This window comes from Salvia hispanica, chromosome 6, assembly GCF_023119035.1.
Source record: "Salvia hispanica cultivar TCC Black 2014 chromosome 6, UniMelb_Shisp_WGS_1.0, whole genome shotgun sequence".
NCBI classification, from domain to species: Eukaryota; Viridiplantae; Streptophyta; class Magnoliopsida; order Lamiales; family Lamiaceae; genus Salvia; species Salvia hispanica.
In genome coordinates, this window is record NC_062970.1 from 38,522,835 (window position 1) to 38,540,299 (window position 17,465).

The 17,465-nt window shown below is 39.1% G+C and overlaps 2 protein-coding genes across 2 annotated transcripts; both read left to right on the forward strand.

Moving 5' to 3' along the window:
* The first annotated feature begins 605 nt into the window (after positions 1 to 605).
* Positions 606 to 2,084, forward strand: LOC125195288. Its single transcript, XM_048093461.1, has one exon. The coding sequence runs from the start codon at positions 606 to 608 to the stop codon at positions 2,082 to 2,084; it is 1,479 nt and encodes a 492-aa protein (XP_047949418.1).
* Positions 2,085 to 13,461: 11,377 nt separating this feature from the next.
* LOC125195289 lies at positions 13,462 to 17,127 on the forward strand. The gene is made up of 2 exons (XM_048093462.1): positions 13,462 to 13,499; positions 16,429 to 17,127. Exons 1-2 carry the CDS (start codon positions 13,482 to 13,484, stop codon positions 17,125 to 17,127), a joined length of 717 nt encoding a protein of 238 aa, XP_047949419.1. The 5' UTR covers positions 13,462 to 13,481.
* Positions 17,128 to 17,465: the final 338 nt, after the last annotated feature.

Here is a 17,465-nt window from a genome sequence, read left to right on the forward strand (position 1 = left end):
TACCTCGCAGGAAAAGGAGAAACCGCCAGGTCCAGAGGAAAATCAACTCCAACTCTATTATGGTCCACCGCCCGATGGAGAATTCCAAGCCCAGTTGAATGCAGTGGGGAATTGGAATCAAAATAATCATAATACAAGCTGAATCAGTGGAAGATTAAGGAAGCACCATGGAGAGACAACCCTGTTTCAAGTGGGTAGATGGGAACCAATAGCTCCAGTTACAGTACCCAGGTCCAGCAGAAGCCCAGCAGAATTGGCCTAACCGCAGTCAAGATGGACCACAGCATAATTCGAACTGGCCGGGGAAGAATCAGGAAGGGCAAAACAACTGGGGTAATCGTAATCAAGGGGATCAGCCCAATTGGAACACCATGAACAAGAGTAGTCGAGGGAGTTCTTATGTGCCACCACACCAGAGGAACGCCACGGGAAACAATCAGAATTTCCAGCATACACACCAGGGAAATCAAGGGTCAGGGAGTCAGTTCAGCAACAATCAAGGAGGTTAAGGGAACTATCGCCCAAGTCAGGGGAGTGGACCGGGCCACAATCAAGGGTCGAGTTCAAATCAATCGAACTATAAGCCTCCGAGGAATCTGGATGATATGGTACACGACCTAGTCAGCTCTCAACAACACATGCAGAACAATATGCAGGCAACCAATGATATGGTACACAAAATTCAAGATGCACAACAAGAGCAGAAGTCTGCCATGGATATGTTGGCCAAGCAAATGTCGCAATTGGCCACTTCGTTGAATGAGATGAGGGCACACGAGGGAAGGATACCAGCTTCAGTGAAACCACCTGACCGGGCAAATATCAGTCAGATCACTCTAAGGTCAGGACGGGGCTATGAGGGTCCAGTAATGATAGATGATGAGAGTACACCTCCTATGACAAGCCAGGTAGACGGGAAACTGACCACTGTTCAAGGGGATACAGAGATAAGGAACACCAGGGTAGAAGACGACCTTCAAAAGGGTGATTTGGAGAAACCACTACCTCGTATGACTAATCCATTTTTCTTAGATCCAGAACCTGGAGTGGAAATTGAGGAACGGAGAAAAGAAATCGGAGAATCTTCAGTCGGGGGTCCAGCGGGGACGTTGAAGCGCATGAAGCCATTCCCTCACCGGGGGGAGGCTAAGAAGAAGAAGGATGAAACTGAAGACTTCATGGAGATCTTCGGTAAACTGGAAATCAACCTACCCTTCCTACAAGCTTTGAAGCTGCCTACATTCAGTAAATTCATCAAGGAGTTCATAGCTGGAAAGACTAAGCCCGACGGGAAGATAGTAATTGGAGAAAATGTGTCGGCTGTTATACAGAAGATGAGAATGGCATCAAAATGCACAGACCCAGGTATGTTCACCCTGACCATTTCTCTTGGTGACATTAAAATTGAGCATGTAATGTGTGATTTAGGAGCCTCGATAAATGTGTTACCACTTTCGATATATAAGAAATTGACAGGGGTAAGTCTGGTTGATACGAAAGTAGTAATTCAGTTAGCCGATAGAACATGCATTTCACCCGAGGGTGTGCTGGAAAATGTAATAGTAAAAGTGCATGATTTCATGTACCCAGCTGATTTCCATGTAATAAAGATGAGTGACAACGAATTTGCTGAGTCTAGCGGAGTGCTTTTAGGAAGACCATTCCTGCGCACCGCTAAGACTATTATTGATGTGTTTGACGGTACTATATGCCTAGATTACCATGGGGAGAAATACACCTTTAGCATTGATGAAGCCATGAAAAAACCATTGGATGTGGAAAATTTGCATGCTGTTAATGTTATTAACCCCCTGGTCCAGGAGTACCTTGAGACCGAATTAATGCAGGAACAGTTCAACAATTCGGAGTTGAGTCAGTCTGTTGACAAGGAGGTGGCAGGGTGGTGTGAATCCTTATTAACTCGGAACATGACAGACGAACAGATCAATGAAGCGATCATGGCATTCTGCCACCAACCATTGTCATTTGAATCTACAGGGTCTGTTCAAGTGAGGAGCCCAGACGAGGGAACTGACTTTTGTGAAATGGCAACCAGAGGCCTGGAGAAATATCCCCTGCCCTAGGAAGCCGTCACACCAAAGAAGAAGTTGAAGAAACTACCCGAGACCCTAAAGTATGCCTACCTTAGGGAACATGAAACATTTCCAGTAATAATCAACAACCACTTGACAGCGGAGTAGGAGAATGATCTACTGGAAGTCATCCGGAGAAACAAAAAGGCCATAAGATGGACTCTCTCCGACCTGGTGGGAATCAGCCCCGACCTTTGTATGCATCACATCCGACTGGAAGAAGGGGCAAAGGCTCGTAGAGACCCGCAGCGTAAGCTAAACTCAAACATGAGGGAAGAGGTTCTGAAGGAAGTTTTGAAGTTGCTATCCTTGGGGATTATTTACTCTATTCCAGACAGCGAATGGGTCAGCCTAGTTCACATGGTGCCAAAGAAGTCAGGAATACAAGTGATAGAGAACGACAAGAATGAGTTGGTACCTACTAGATTGGTGACTGGATGGAGGATGTGCATTGATTACCGGAAGCTTAATGAAGCCACCAAGAAGGAACATTTTCCTTTACCCTTCATTGACCAGATGTTGGAAAGATTGGCTGGGAAACAATACTTTTGCTTCCTAGACGGATACAGTGGATACTTCCAGATATATGTGGACCCTGAAGACCAGGAAAAGACAACCTTTACCTGTCCGTTCGGCACTTATGCGTATAGAAGAATGCCGTTTGGTTTATGCAATGCACCGGGCACATTCCAGCGTTGTATGATGAGCATATTCTCGGATTTGTTGGAAGTGTGTATTGAAATCTTTATGGATGATTTCACGGTGTATGGAAATTCCTTTGATGCGTGCTATGCCAATTTAGATCTGGTATTGAGAAGGTGTCAGGAGAAGAATCTAGTCCTAAATTTCGAGAAATGCCATTTCATGGTGCCAGAAGGAATAGTCCTAGGTCATGTGGTTTCTGAGAGAGGGATTCAAGTGGATAAGGCCAAGGTGGATGTGATCTCGAAGCTACCCTACCCCACGAATCAGAAGGAGGTTAGAGGGTTCCTGGGTCATGCAGGGTTTTATAGAAGATTCATCAAGGATTTCGCAAAGATTGCCCAGCCACTTACGCATCTCTTGCACAATGATGTGCAGTTTGATGTTGATGAAGGCTGCAAGAAGGCTTTCCAATTGTTAAAGGATAGACTTGTCTCTGCCCCAATAATTAGAGCACCAGATTGGAACTACCCTTTCGAGCTGATGTGCGATGCAAGTGATTTTGCGGTAGGAGCGGTCCTATGTCAGAAGATCGACGGGAAAAGCTATGTCATATTCTATGCCTCGAAGACCCTCAATCAGGCTCAGAAGAACTATGATACCATAGAAAAGGAGATGTTGGCAGTGGTATACTCATTCAAAAAGTTTTGACCATACCTGCTAGGGTCAAAGGTGATAGTTTATACTGATCACGCAACCATTAAGTATCTCCTGGCCAAGAGAGAGTCTAAACCAAGGTTGATTAGGTGGGTGCTACTACTACAAGAATTCGACTGGGAAGTAAAGGATAAAAAGGGGACAGAGAACAAAGTTGCAGATCATTTAAGTCGAATACTCCACGAGAGCACAGACGCACAAGGACCAGAGTGCAGAGGGTTCCTGGCCCCAGGAGCGAGGAGCATGCAGGAGGGAGAAACTCCTGAGTCTGAGGAAGAGGTGGACGCCGCAGAAGAGCGTCGGGTGGCCAGAGAGCGCAAGAGGAAAGGAAAGACAGCAATTACCCCTCGGCCTAGGAAGTCACAGAGACTCACCTCAGTCAGGGAATCTCCTCGCACGCTACCCAAAGCTTCTGAACCTGGTGATGTGGACATCGAGTCAGAGGAAGAGTCAGAGGGAGAAGACGAAGTCCCTAACTTCGAGCGGGAGGAGATCTGGATCACAAAGAAGCTCTTGGGGTCCATGGCTAAATTTAATGACTCCAGGAGGGCACAGACGCACAAGTACCGGAGTGCAGTGGGGAAGCTGGCCAAATCGGGAAAGCGATATGACAGCGACTCTCTGAAGCAGATAGAGTCGGAAGAGGAGTTCCTTGGTCACATCAAGGGAATCGATTTCGAGTGGCTACTGAACCACAGCGAGCAGGACGTACCAGTGGAAGCAGCACGAGAATTTTTCTCCACTTTTCGCTTCAAGGCAACTACCGATCCGGATGCAAACTCCACCTCTTTCCGACTCTTTACCATCGAGCAAACAATGAGTGTCAGGGATTGGTCCCTCAGAATGGGGCTATTTACAAACGCTGAAGATGACGAGGGCATTTGGGATGACAGAGTGTATGGCCCGCCAAGAGACACGCCTGGATTCATGCCGCAAACAGCTTGGGAGTATTTAACACATGCAAGGAGTGGGACCTTCAAGACCAGTGTGTCGAAAAGGATCCACATTACTGACCACCTCCTCCGGTTTGCCCAGGAATTCATTGGCTACAATTTGATGGGCACTGCCAGCTCCAGCATCACCACCACTGAGCTCTATTTCACATGATGTATGTCTAAACGCATCAAAGTCCACCTCGGGTATTGGTTAGCCCAAGCCTGCCATCAGATGAGAGCCAACCCCTCCCGCCACATGTACACTTGCCATCTCCTGGGCGCCTGTATAGAACGCAACTTTGTGATGAAGATTGGGAAGGCGGAGCCCAGCGTGACGATGTGCGAGCCCCCGGAGCTATTTAGCATGGAATACTTCTTCAAAAAGGGGCTCTTACACATGGAAGGGCAGGAGTTGTGCTTCTACAATATAGGGGCAAATGTGGACAAGGTGAAGCGTGAACCGGAACTGGTGGAGGATGTGGTGACTGTGGACGTGGCAGAGCTGCGGAAAGTGATGGTTGTGATGAAAGAGGAGATCGCGGGTGTCAAAAAGGAGCTGCAGGGAATTAAGGGGAGTCTGGATGCCCTAGCCGAGCGATCATCTGCCCAGAATGATAGGATGGCCGATGCGGTCAGAATTATGATGAAGATGGCAGAATGGTTGGGGGAGATGTTTCCCTAGACCCAGCAGAAGCTGCCCTCTGGACCCAGCAAAACGGTCCGGCAGCCCGGTCAGGGAAGCTCCTCCCAACAGCAGCTTCCACCCCCTTCCAATCCATTGGTAGCCCCCCATTTGTCTCCAGCCCTTGCGTCTGTCTCTGTGAGAAAACCCCTGACAAAAACCCCCATGATTACTGAAGAGGAAGCGCCGGCGTCGCCGACAAAGAAGAAGTTGAAAGTGAAGCACCCCATCGTACCACCCAGGTCTGGCTCCCAGGGGAGCTAGACCCAGAATTGAAATCCCCTAATTGACCAAGTAAATTTTAATTTCAGTCTTTTAGTTTTTTTTATGTCTATGTTTTAATTGTGCTGAGCATGTGTAATTGTTTTTCTGTGTGTTCTCCCACTAAGCCCAATCTCTGGTCTAAGTGTGAGAAGTTTTTGTGTAAAAGAGCATGTTGTCTGTCAGTTGCAATGTGTTTTCTTCCCCCACTTAGCCCAATTCTTGGTCTAAGTGTGAGAAGTTTATGTGTTTATTCAACATGTTGTTTTGTGTCTTTGTCTTCTCCCACTTAGCCCGTTGCACGGTCTAAGTGTGAGAAGTTTTGTGTTATTTGTTTTGATTGTGTGCACCAACTCCCTTATTTCCCCTCTTCACTAGGACAGCTTGGAGACAAGCTAGAGTGAAGTGGGAGGGGGTAGGAGAGTTAGTGCAATGTGTGCTCAGCGTGTGTAAAAATCCCTAGGTCTAAGAGTTTATTTTAGGTTATGTGTTTGAAGCATGAATTAGCAAGGATAATAAGGCAAGATTCCCTTAGGGAGAGTAATTGAAAATAGGGTACATTACAACTTTGAGGCCTCTTTCCTTGATAAGCTAAAATTGGTTTGGAAGAAGTAAGGAAGATAGAAGATGCCTTAGCAGACCTAGTTGTGAAACCCCGTAATATCAGTAAGTTATAAGCCTTAACATTGAGTGCTAACAATCTAAAAAGGGGGACTGCCACCTGATGCTTAGGGAGAAGAATATAGAAGGGAGAATAGGAGAAGAAAAAGATAAATATATATATATATATATATATATATATTTGGAGGGATAAGTTGGACGAAGTCCAGAGGAGGGAAATAATAAAAAAAATTAAAAAAAATAGAAAAAAGGAGAAAATATATATTTGGCAGGTATAAGCTGGACGAAGTCCAAAGGAAAAAGAAGGGAGGTTAGAAGGAGAAATTCTCATATCCTGAAGCATCGGTGGCAGAAAATAACTTAGAGCGTTTGATCCTGACATCCCTGGTGAGGAATGAGTGATCGAGCGAATCCAACAATTGATGAAGCTAAAGGTTATCTGGACAAGCTGGCAAACCGACTAGGTGGAAGAAGGGAAGGGGAGGATTTGGAGAGTGTAGACTATTGGATTTGACCTTAAACGTGTGGGGACGGATGCTTAAAAATCTGAACTATTTCATGCCTATGTGTTTTATTTTCTTAAGTGTTTTTTTTCTTTTGTTTGTCAATAGGATGTCTAGGTCTAGGAGTTTTTAATGTGTCGGTCAGGGAATAACCATGCATTAAAATTCGCCTTATTTCTTTCTTGTCTTTATACTTGAGGACAAATATGGTTTAAGTGTGAGCAGTTTGATAAGGCTAATTTCATGCATTGGTTATGGGGATGAATATTGTGATTTCCTGGGTCTAACAAGGTTTTATAAGCCAGGTGTGTAGAGAAATCGCCAGCCCCAGGAAAAAGACGAAGATTGCCTGGAAGAAGAAGTTGGCGGGTAAAGTGAGAAGAAGAAGGAAGAGTTACTAGACGAAGGAGCATCCAAATGGAGGGCAAAATGGGAATCACAAGAACAGTCTAGAAGCTCTACCTACTATAAATAAGAGCACGCGATCAACATGAAGAGAAACATTACATCTCTCAACATCGGATCTTAGCAGAGTTTTTTCCATTTTTTTCTACACACACTTTGAGGGGAATCACTTGGGGAGTTCACGTTTCGAGTTAAGTTGTGGTGTAACACCGTCTCTACGGAGGCGAAGATACAATCCTTTACTGCTTTCTGTTTACATTTCGTATTTCCCCGAGTCTTCGCTGTTCGAAGCTCGATTGTGTTTTGTTATTTTCTCGTTGGAATACCTCGTATTTTGCTATAGATATTGCTATATTGGTTTTAGTTATGTTCGTAACGTGTTATCTGTTTGCTTTGGTGGATATTGTTGGTTGATCTGAGTTTGGAGTTTGAATTACATGGAGATTTGTAGTTGATCGGTTAAATCTAGTCGAATCTGTGGAAATCGGAGATGGAAAAGGAGTTTGATCGTTGTGGATTGCTTGGATCCGGAGTGGATGACGCATCCGACGTGTAGATCTGTTCGCATTTGCATGGTTATGATATTTTGAATTCTATTTAGTTGTTTACCCCGTCTAGTAATCTTAGATCTGTCTTAATTTCAGTGGTTATTCGTGTTTATCGGTTTCATTTTGTTCGCCTTGTTTCGATCCTTGCTTGCTTTGTTTTTCACCGGTTATTTCGTGTTAAAAGTTAGAGAAGATGATGTCGCTGTTAGTTAGTCCTTTAGTTGGTTAATCTGCAGCTTTTTTCCGTCGTACTATGCCGTTTAAGGAAATGGTCCCCATGTTTAGCTTTTCCTATGTCTAGGCTAGCTTAGGAAGTCGTTTACCCAGTCAAGTAGTTGTTTCAACTACTTTTAGTCATTATGCATGTGCATGCCTAGATCTAGCTGTTAGAATAGAGTATTTCATTTACCAAGTCTAGGAATTAAAGCTAAACCCCGAAAATTATGTGGCAGCAGCCAAAAATAACTTCCAGGTCTTTAAACATGTTTACTTACACATCTGTCTCTGTGGATTGGATCCCTGCTTTCCTGTACTAATCTTTTTAGCAATAGCGGGTTGAGGGTTTTAAAAGGCGAAGGAAGTGATTGTGTGCCCAACGACAGGTTACCCGGAGATTCTCTGAGTTCCTAGACCCGGTGTCTAGTGGATTCTCTGGATCGGGAGATTTTATTTCAAACACACCTCGCTGACTTTTTGACCTCTTCAGAAACTCCAGCGGGTTCGGCTTGAACGCGTTTGGCAATTGGGGGGGCATGTACAACGTTTTGGGTGCTACCGGTTCCAGTTTGTCGCCGGGAACCCAAGGCTCGACGACGCCGGCGGCATACGAAACACCACATTTTGATGTGGATACATACTATCGTCCCCCCCAGAGGTACGGGCAAACGCCAGGATTATCCCAAATTCGGGAGAACATTCCAGATTAACACACTTCGGGAAACCTTCCGATGGGAGGAGGCTCCGCCAGTCGCGACGTCAATGCCGAGGAAGAAGAGGGTGACGAGGAGGAGGTGGAGGATCTAGACCGTCATCCATACGGGGGCAAGGAGACGTTGGCTCTGTACGACGCTTGGGTCAGCATCTCGTACGCTCTCGTCGTCGGGAATCAACAAACCCGCTTGTGTTTCTGGGAAAAGTCACCGAAGCTTACAACTTGACAAAGCCGAAGGGGGCCCGCTGCCGCAACGTGAAGATGTTTCGCAGTCATTGGGATCGATGCGACAAGGATGTCAAAATATTTTGCGCGATATACATGGAAGAAGCGGCGAATTACCCGGCGATGCGGGTCTTTAAAGAAGACACCGGTAAAGATTTCAAACATGTCGATGGTCGTAAGTCCACCACCTTGAAAGGTGGGCTGGCGGTGTCCCGCTGGCACGGGGTCGAACTCGAAACACTCGAAGCATACGGAGGGTGTTCAATACTCGTCTAGTGATGGCTGGTCAAGCAACACCTCACAAGAGGTTGAGGGCATGGCCCCCGATGCAGGGGGCCCCTCCGGTTTACGCCGTCGGCCGTAAGGGACCAAGGCGGCGAAGGCGGATAGAGGCAAGGGGAGGGGCCAAGGCGAATCAAGCCAGGCGGGCTCGAACACCCTAATGTCCATGTACCTGCTCACCACAATGGCTGACACTTCAAAAATGACTCCTCCCAAATATGAAGCCCATCTGGATGGCATTTAGCATCTGAGAAGTCAACTTGGTATTCGGCCTCGATCTAACTTGAGTGCACCACCACTGACTTCGGGGGATGATTCGCCGGTGGAGTAGTTTTTATAATTTAATTTAAATTACTTTAAATTATGTATTTTTTATTTTTTTTAGAAATTTAATTATGTATTTTTTTTTTTATTTTTTTAGGATTTTAAATTGTAATTTTATTTTATTTAATGAAGTGTGTTTTTATTAATTGAATTTGTTGGAATTAAAAATAAAAAAATGAAATTGAATGAATAGTTAAGGGATGAGATAGTTAAGAGATGAAGGGATGCAGATGTTGTCTCTTAGTTAAGAGATGGGGTGAAAAGTACAGTGGGGCCCATGAATAGTGAAGAAATAAGATGGTTAAGAGATGAGTAAGAGATAGGGATGTGGATGGCCTAAGCCCTTTCCAAATTATTTTTTTTAATAAATTTCTACTAATTTCTTTTTCAAAATTCTTAAATACTATCTTCAGCACTTCACAAATTAGTATCTTTGGGGTTTAATGGGAAATAATTTAGTGAGGAGGGGCTGAAAAATAAAATTACAGAGAAAATTTCTTGTAACAATGGCCGCATAGAGTTAAGATGAGGAAGACGATAGAAATAAATAAAATCTCTTAAACTTAAATGAATATAATAATAATAATAATAGTTGAAAAAGTCAATCCTTACTCCATACTTTAACGGTGGCACAATTTAACTAGGGGTGGATTGGTATGGTATATCGTACCGAGAGTGTCATACCGCATACCGTACTGAAAGTAACGGTATGACAAAATTCCATACCGATACCTTACCGAATTTTTGGTATACCGGACTTCGGTATACTGAAAATTCAGTATGATAATTTTCAATACCATTATCATACCGTTAATGCGGTATGTCGTACCGTATTACGGTATACTGTAATACCGTTATACATGTTACAAAAAAAGCTGTCATAATTTTATATCCAAAATATTTAAAATAACATTTCCAAGTGTTCAACTATTTGAAAAAATTCCAAAACAATAAAACTTCAACAATTCAAATCAAAATCCAAAACAACCAAACCTATACCCAAAATATTTAAAATAACATTTAAAATTAAACTTGATGAAACCATCATAACCTAACTACTTATATTAATATTAAAGATAAAATTGGACACAGTTTAGGTTATTGTTCAAATATGTGCCAAATGAAACTAAAGTAAAATAATGGTAATATGTGCCAAATGAATCTGCGTGAGATGTGGGGCGGAGGGATTAAATCTGAAAGTAGGGTTTGAGGTCTTTTTTATATCCCTCTGTCCCAATAAATATGAAACGTTTGCTTTTCGGCACAAGATTTTATGTAGTGTTGTTTTGTGAGTTAAAGAAGAGAGAGTAAAGTAAGAGAGAGAAAAAAATAGATATAAAATGATTTCTATTTTAAGAAACGTTTCATTTTTAATGGGACAACCATAAAAGGAAAACGTTTCATTTCTAGTGGGACAGAGGGAGTAGTATTTAATTAGATTATGTATATATACATATATTAAATATTTTAAGTTTATATATATAACGTATATATCGAAGATTCGGTATACCGCGATATACCGCATGTATGGTATATACCGAAGATTCGGTATACCACGATATACCGCGTTATGGGATATTTGATACCGTTACCGTACCAAAAGTTTTCGGTACGATATGATTCTGTACCAAAAACTACGATATACCGAAAAATCGGTGTTTTCGATATTCTTCCAATATGGTAACTCCGGTATTTCGGTATGTCGGTATTTTTACCCACCCCTAGTTTTAACTTTTAGCTCTACAAATATTTTGTGTAACTACGTTTTAAAAAAATTATACTGTAACACTTTTAAATTGTTTCCTAAATTTGACACTAACGGTTTATTCAAACGAGAATTACAACTTGTAATCGGTGAGGTGAGGTCAATTTTTTCTTTTCTTTTGTTATTCACTTCATTTCTTCAAAATAAACTTTTTACAAATAATACAAATTTTAATGTAAAATTATCTAGGAGAAAAGAAAAAGAAAAAAAGTAATAAAACTAATATTAAAGGATTGTGTAGTCCATTTCTTAAGTAGGGAGTTTCTATTTTTAGGAAAGAAACTGAAAGAAATAATTTCTATTTTTAAAAAATGAACGGAGTAATTTACAAAATCAAAGTATATTAGGTAATTATGCATCTTTATGGAGTATTAGATATTTATTGCTTTTGCAAAATAAACATAACTAGAACATGAATTGTATTATTCTTTTTGTTAAACTTGTGTTAGAATTAATTTTATATACTCCTTCCGTCCCACTTTAGGAGTCCCGGTTTACCATTTTTGGACGTCCCACTTTAGGAGTCCCGGTTGGAATATTCCATGAATGGTATTAGGTCTCACATTTCACCAACCTTTTTCCACTCACATTTTATTATAAAACTAATATAAAATAGTATGACCCACATTTCACTATCTTTTTTCACCAACTTTCCTTTACATTTCTTAAAACTCATGCCGAACTCAACCGAGACTCCTAAAGTGGGACGAAGGGAGTACTAGATATTTATGTATTTTTATAATTTTTATTCTATCCGTCTCCAAGTAGTTGGGTAAAGTAAGATAAATGAATAGAGTAAAGTATGAGAGATGACGGCACAAAAAATATAGTCTCATTTGTGGAAAATACGGGTTTTAATGAGAAATTAATAAAGTAAGAGAGAAAGAGAAAAAATAGGTAAAGTAAAAGAGATAGAAAGAAAAGTAGATAAAAATATGAGAAAGAAACTTTCAATTTTTACAAATGGAACTAGTGGATATCCCAAAATGGCAAAATGAGATTATTTTTCGTGGACGAAAGGGAGTATGAAAAATTTTAGTGAAGCCCCTGCCAAATTTTATTTCTGCGTCTGCCACCGCCTATTTCCATTCACCCAAACTGCAAATTTTTATATTGGTTTTATGAAAAAATGTGAGTAGAATGAAATAGTAGAATGTGAGCCTTTTGGGGTTTGTATACTAAAAGATGCTTCGAGCGTACATGCCTTTGTACTGTCAGCTTGTGCATGTATACGAGAAACGCCACGTCCACTTGTTTACCTATTTATGAGAATAAATAATATAATATAATGGTTTATTATTGAAATATAATAAACAAGTGTAAGGCTTTTTACTAAGAAGGTCAAGTAGGGAAATTCGATGAATCTCCTCATGAGTTTTCCAGTAGGGGACTTGGCCAGATCTAGTAAGAAGAAAAACGTATTCACAACCTAGATAGGCTTTGGCTACCTATTGGTACGGTTGCGGTGTTTGTGATAATTCTCTCTTACCTAAGAAGAGATTAGTAACACCGGTGTGGTAAAGCACTGAAAGGATCTAATCCGAAATGTATTCTTTATTGCTATCTACTGAAAGAATATATTTCAGAAAGTTTAGTATTTTCTAGTCTATGATATTAATATCAATATTGTTTATTCAATCAAACGCCACTTTGACTTATCAATATGTGAGAGTTTGTACGTAACTCAAGTTCATGATATCTTGGGTGGTAGTAATTGAATAACATGAAGGTATTGGAATATTATTTCATAGAATTCGCGTGCCCAGTGTGGTATGATTAAATCCCTAAAAGGGTGATCCCCAATGAGGTGTTTGAAAGAGGAATTTATTATTCAGAAATCTGCGCAGTTGGAATTTATTCCACGAATAATAAATAAAGTTTCAAACTAGAAAAACTCTTTGGAGAATTAATTTAATTCTAGTCACATAGCAGACAAAAGAATTAAATTGACGGATCAAGATAATCTTAAACGCGGGAAATATTATAAAATAAAATGGACCCAAGTTATTTGTAATTTGGTAATTTAAGTGGGAGTGCAATATTATTCTTTAGCGGAATAAAATAATATTTCATTGATAATATATTAAATCATGGGTCATTTGATTTAATTAGTTAATTATCTAATGGGTGAGCCCAACACTTAAGTCATTCCATGGATCCCCATCCTAGCCCAACAAGTTCATTATAAATAGTGATGAGATGTGGAAACCCTAGTACATCATATACAAGACAACACACTCCAAAACCCTAACCCTAGCCGCCTAGAAATCGGCGCCTCTCTCTCTCTCCCTCTTGGTCTCGAATTTCGTGCCTAGCACGTGGGAGAATTAGGGTTTTGATTATTGTTCTTGATCTATCCTAATTCATAGGATTAGATCTAGACAATTTCGTGTTTGTATTGGTTTTTCCTAGATCTCTTCAAGACTATTATTGATTATTCAAGATCCGCCCACACGGATGAGTGGTCAAGGACAATGGAATAGGTTTGAAGATTCACGGTCGATAAACCAAGGATCTCCGGGTGGTACAGCTAGCAACTTCGATTCTATGATGGATCAAGAAGAGGTAACAATCGAATCTACATCAAATTGCATGATTATGTGTTTATTTGATGTTATATCTATAGATCTATGTTTATTGCATGAAATTGGAGTCGAATGCATAATCACCTAAATAGATCCGTTAAGGACCTGTTTGTTTTCCGTGTCTTCCGCTGCGGTAGCCCCAACAACTGGTATCAGAGCCAATTTTTAGGCTCTGACTATGTATTTGATAAATTGAATTTTTCAAAAATTGTAGTGTAAGAACTTGGGATTTTCGAAAATAATGCAATGTGTGTTGGATCTATGTTTTTCTTGATTTTATTTTTGGATCTATGATATGATGTTCTAGATCGATGAAAGAATATTATGAATCTTGAATTTTATTCAAGTTTTTCACAAAAATATTCTAGATCTATGATGAACATCATTAGATCTATATATTCTAAGTAATATGTACTAGATTATATGTTTGTTGATTACATATATGTATGTGTTTAAGTGAATATATGTGTTTGAATCAAGAAATAAAGTGGTCCATGATTGAATACTTGGATCGATGAAAGAATATTATGAATCTTGGATTTTATTCAAGTTTTTCACAAGAATATTCTAGATCTAAACAAGTATTCATTAGATCTATAGTTTTATGTTCTTAATATGCTAGATCTATTTAAATTGCTAAATGCTTGAAATTTAAATATGCATATGTGTTGAACATAAAAGATTGTTACAAATTAAGAAATGATTAATTAAGATTTAAGATCGCGGTCAAGCGAAGCGACCGCGATGAATCAAGTTAATTAAAATCGAAAACGAATATATGAACGCAATGGTTTAAACCCTAGATGTGTTCAAGTACCGGGCTGCCTCATCAGGGATCCGAGATCCAGATCCGGTGAGAAGAGGCAGCGGCGGCTTAGGCTGGTCGAAGGTGTCAGCGCTAAACCTAGAATAATTAAATATCTTGTGGGAATTAGAATGATTTTGCAATTAAATCAAGATTCTAATTTAAAAGAGAATAATTGCTTTCTTTAAATATTGCCAATTGAATAATTAGTCAAATAATTGATTTAATTTGTTAATTAGTTGATTTTGGTGGATTATTTCCATCTAGATAATATCATGGTAATTAACATAAGGAAATTCAATATTTGTTTGATCTAATTTTTGGCTTTTCCATAATTGGATGGAATTTTAAAGAATATTCTCTCTAATATGCTTTCATGTTTTATTTTAAGGTTTAATTGAAAATTGTCTATATTTTAATTGGTGTGTTATGGAATTATTTCCTAGAAATATACCTAAGGAAAAGACATGAGTTTTTCAATTGTTTTAAACCTTCAAAATTTTCGAAAATTACATGTTTAATAATTGGATGGATTTTAATTGGAATCTAATTCCTAGTTTGAATTTTGTCTTTAATATGATGTAGGTGAATTTTATTTCATCTAGATAACATCGGATTAATTAAAGAAGTGAAAAATTCATTTGGCATTAACATGCTACTTAAATCCTAAATTATTAAAGTTTGAAATAGTTAATTGGATTTTAATTGGAATTCAATTCCTAGTTTAATTTGAATTTTATCTTTAATTTTGATGAAGGTGAATTTGTTTCATCTAGATAACATCAAATGTGATTTAAAGGTATGAAAATTCATAGAGCATTAATTTTGCTATTAAAATCCTTAATTATTTATTTAAGTTGAATTTTGTCTTTAATTTTGATGAAGGTGAATTTTATTTCATCTAGAAAACATCATTTTGAATTAAAGATGTAATAAGATTCTTCTTGTCATGTGATTTTATTTGAAAGCTATGAGAATTTTAATTCTCGAATTTAATTGGTGTGTTTTAAATGGATTTAGTCTTAATTGGATAAATGCGGATTTATATATCCAAGTGGGCATTTTAAATTGAGACTTAGCTAATCTTTTATGATATACACCTAGACATTAATTTTAGGATAAGGATGGATTAATTCTATCTAAGAAAATCCTAATAGTATTAAAAGGTAATTCTAATAATCAAGATACGTTATTTTAACTAATAATGTATGATTGTTTAAGATTGGACTTAATGTCTAGATAATCTTGTTTATGTGAAGATAGAATTTTAATTCTATCTATTTATTTTAGATGCTTAATTAAATGATCAAGTTTCGTCATTATGTTTATGTGAACCTTATGTAAATGTGTTTACATGTTTTATTGATGAATGATGGATATTTAATTTGAGTTATGATTTTATTTGTTAAAATCTAGTTTAACTCATGCATCGCCTATGTACTTATTGCCTTGCATGCATAGCTAGTACATGTTTAATTATTCTTTGAATGTGGATATCTGCCTTATCTGCTTAAGTGATAATTAAACTATTAAAACCACCAACAAGAAAATATGAAGCGATAATTACAACACGTTTGTATATGGCCTCCATAAAATTGGTCTTAGTGCGAAGTAGTGACCGGCCTGTCTTTACGGGAGGAACATTACCAGTTCGTAAGTTTGGACTTCTCTAGATAAAGGTTATTAAAATCGTAAAATTAGTTTTTCAGTAATATCGCGACTGGTCTTTACCGGAGCAATATTGCTGCGAAATTATAAGGATTGTATTTTAATAATGCTTAGAGGGAGCTATAGGAGGAGGTGCTTGTCCGGTTCGACCTTTCTTTAGAGGAGTTCACGCACAAGTAAAGAATCCTTAGTGCTTAATTTTATGGTTATACGCTTTAGCATTGTTAGTCAGCCATGCCATTCTTATGGTCTCTGGACTATCTGTCGACATTGTGGCCAGTAAAAATAATGGATTTCTTGCATGAATATGACACGGCTTCCTAGTAGAAGAACGTTTGTGCTTGATTTTTGTGGATGTAAAATTGATGAATTGTTTTGTGGTTATTTGCAATTCTTTGAAATTTTACATGTTTATATTATTGGTATTTATTCTCAGCTTGAACGAAAGATGTTTACTACTTGGGAAGTTTATAGTGCGATCCTTAAATCGAAGGAACGCGATTCTGATTCTTATTTGGATTGGAAAAGGAGACTTGACATTGATCAGTTGGCTAGCGATTTGAGGTTGGTCCTCACTAAGGATCGCCCCTCTGCTTATTACATATCAGACAAGGAAAAGGATGCTTGTGATCGATGGGATACCGCGAGCGGTCATGTCAAGAAGTTTTTGTTGGCCTCGGTCGGCAATGCTCTTGGCAAGATTGACAAGCCCGACAGGTCATTGATTGAAGAACCTAAATGGTTTGATGAAATGTCCACCAAGTGTCTCATGAGATCGGTGGTGAACATTTTGAGGAGAACGGTCTTGAAGGAGAACCAAAACATTAACGACTATGTCGTGGAAATGGTTGACGGTTTTGATAGACTCGAGGCGTTGGGTGGGAAAATAGGCCCAGAAACCCAACAACTCATGATTCTCGACGGACTTCCAAAGAGCTATGAGAAAGTAAAGAAAGAGATAATGGACAAGCTTTGGCCAACATCTCTTCTAGTACTCTCTAGCAAGCTCATTGAGGCACAAGTCCAGATAAGGAAGATGGAGGGTGGGATGGTCAATAACTCCACTGACCTAAGACGCAAGTCTGACATGGCAGAGAGTTCGAGCCAACCCAATGTGATTAGGAGGAAGACATGATCTTAATCTAGCTATGACATTTATGTTTTGAACAATGAAAGTCTTATTTTGCTTTATTTACATTGTTGAATTTTTGAGGATTTTTGATACTTGTACATTGTTTGGTTTTGATATCATATGGATTATTGATGTGGAATTTTATTCCTAGACTATCAATTGTGTTTTTGGATTATCGATGTCATTTTATAATGCTTGCATTATTAGATAAATGAAGTTTTGATTATCCAATTATTTATGACATCAAATGTAACATGGTTAATATCAAAATGTTTACTTGTGATTAAATTTGTTGATTCAATTATTATGAAGTTTTCTTCTAGAAATATTGATTATTAAGT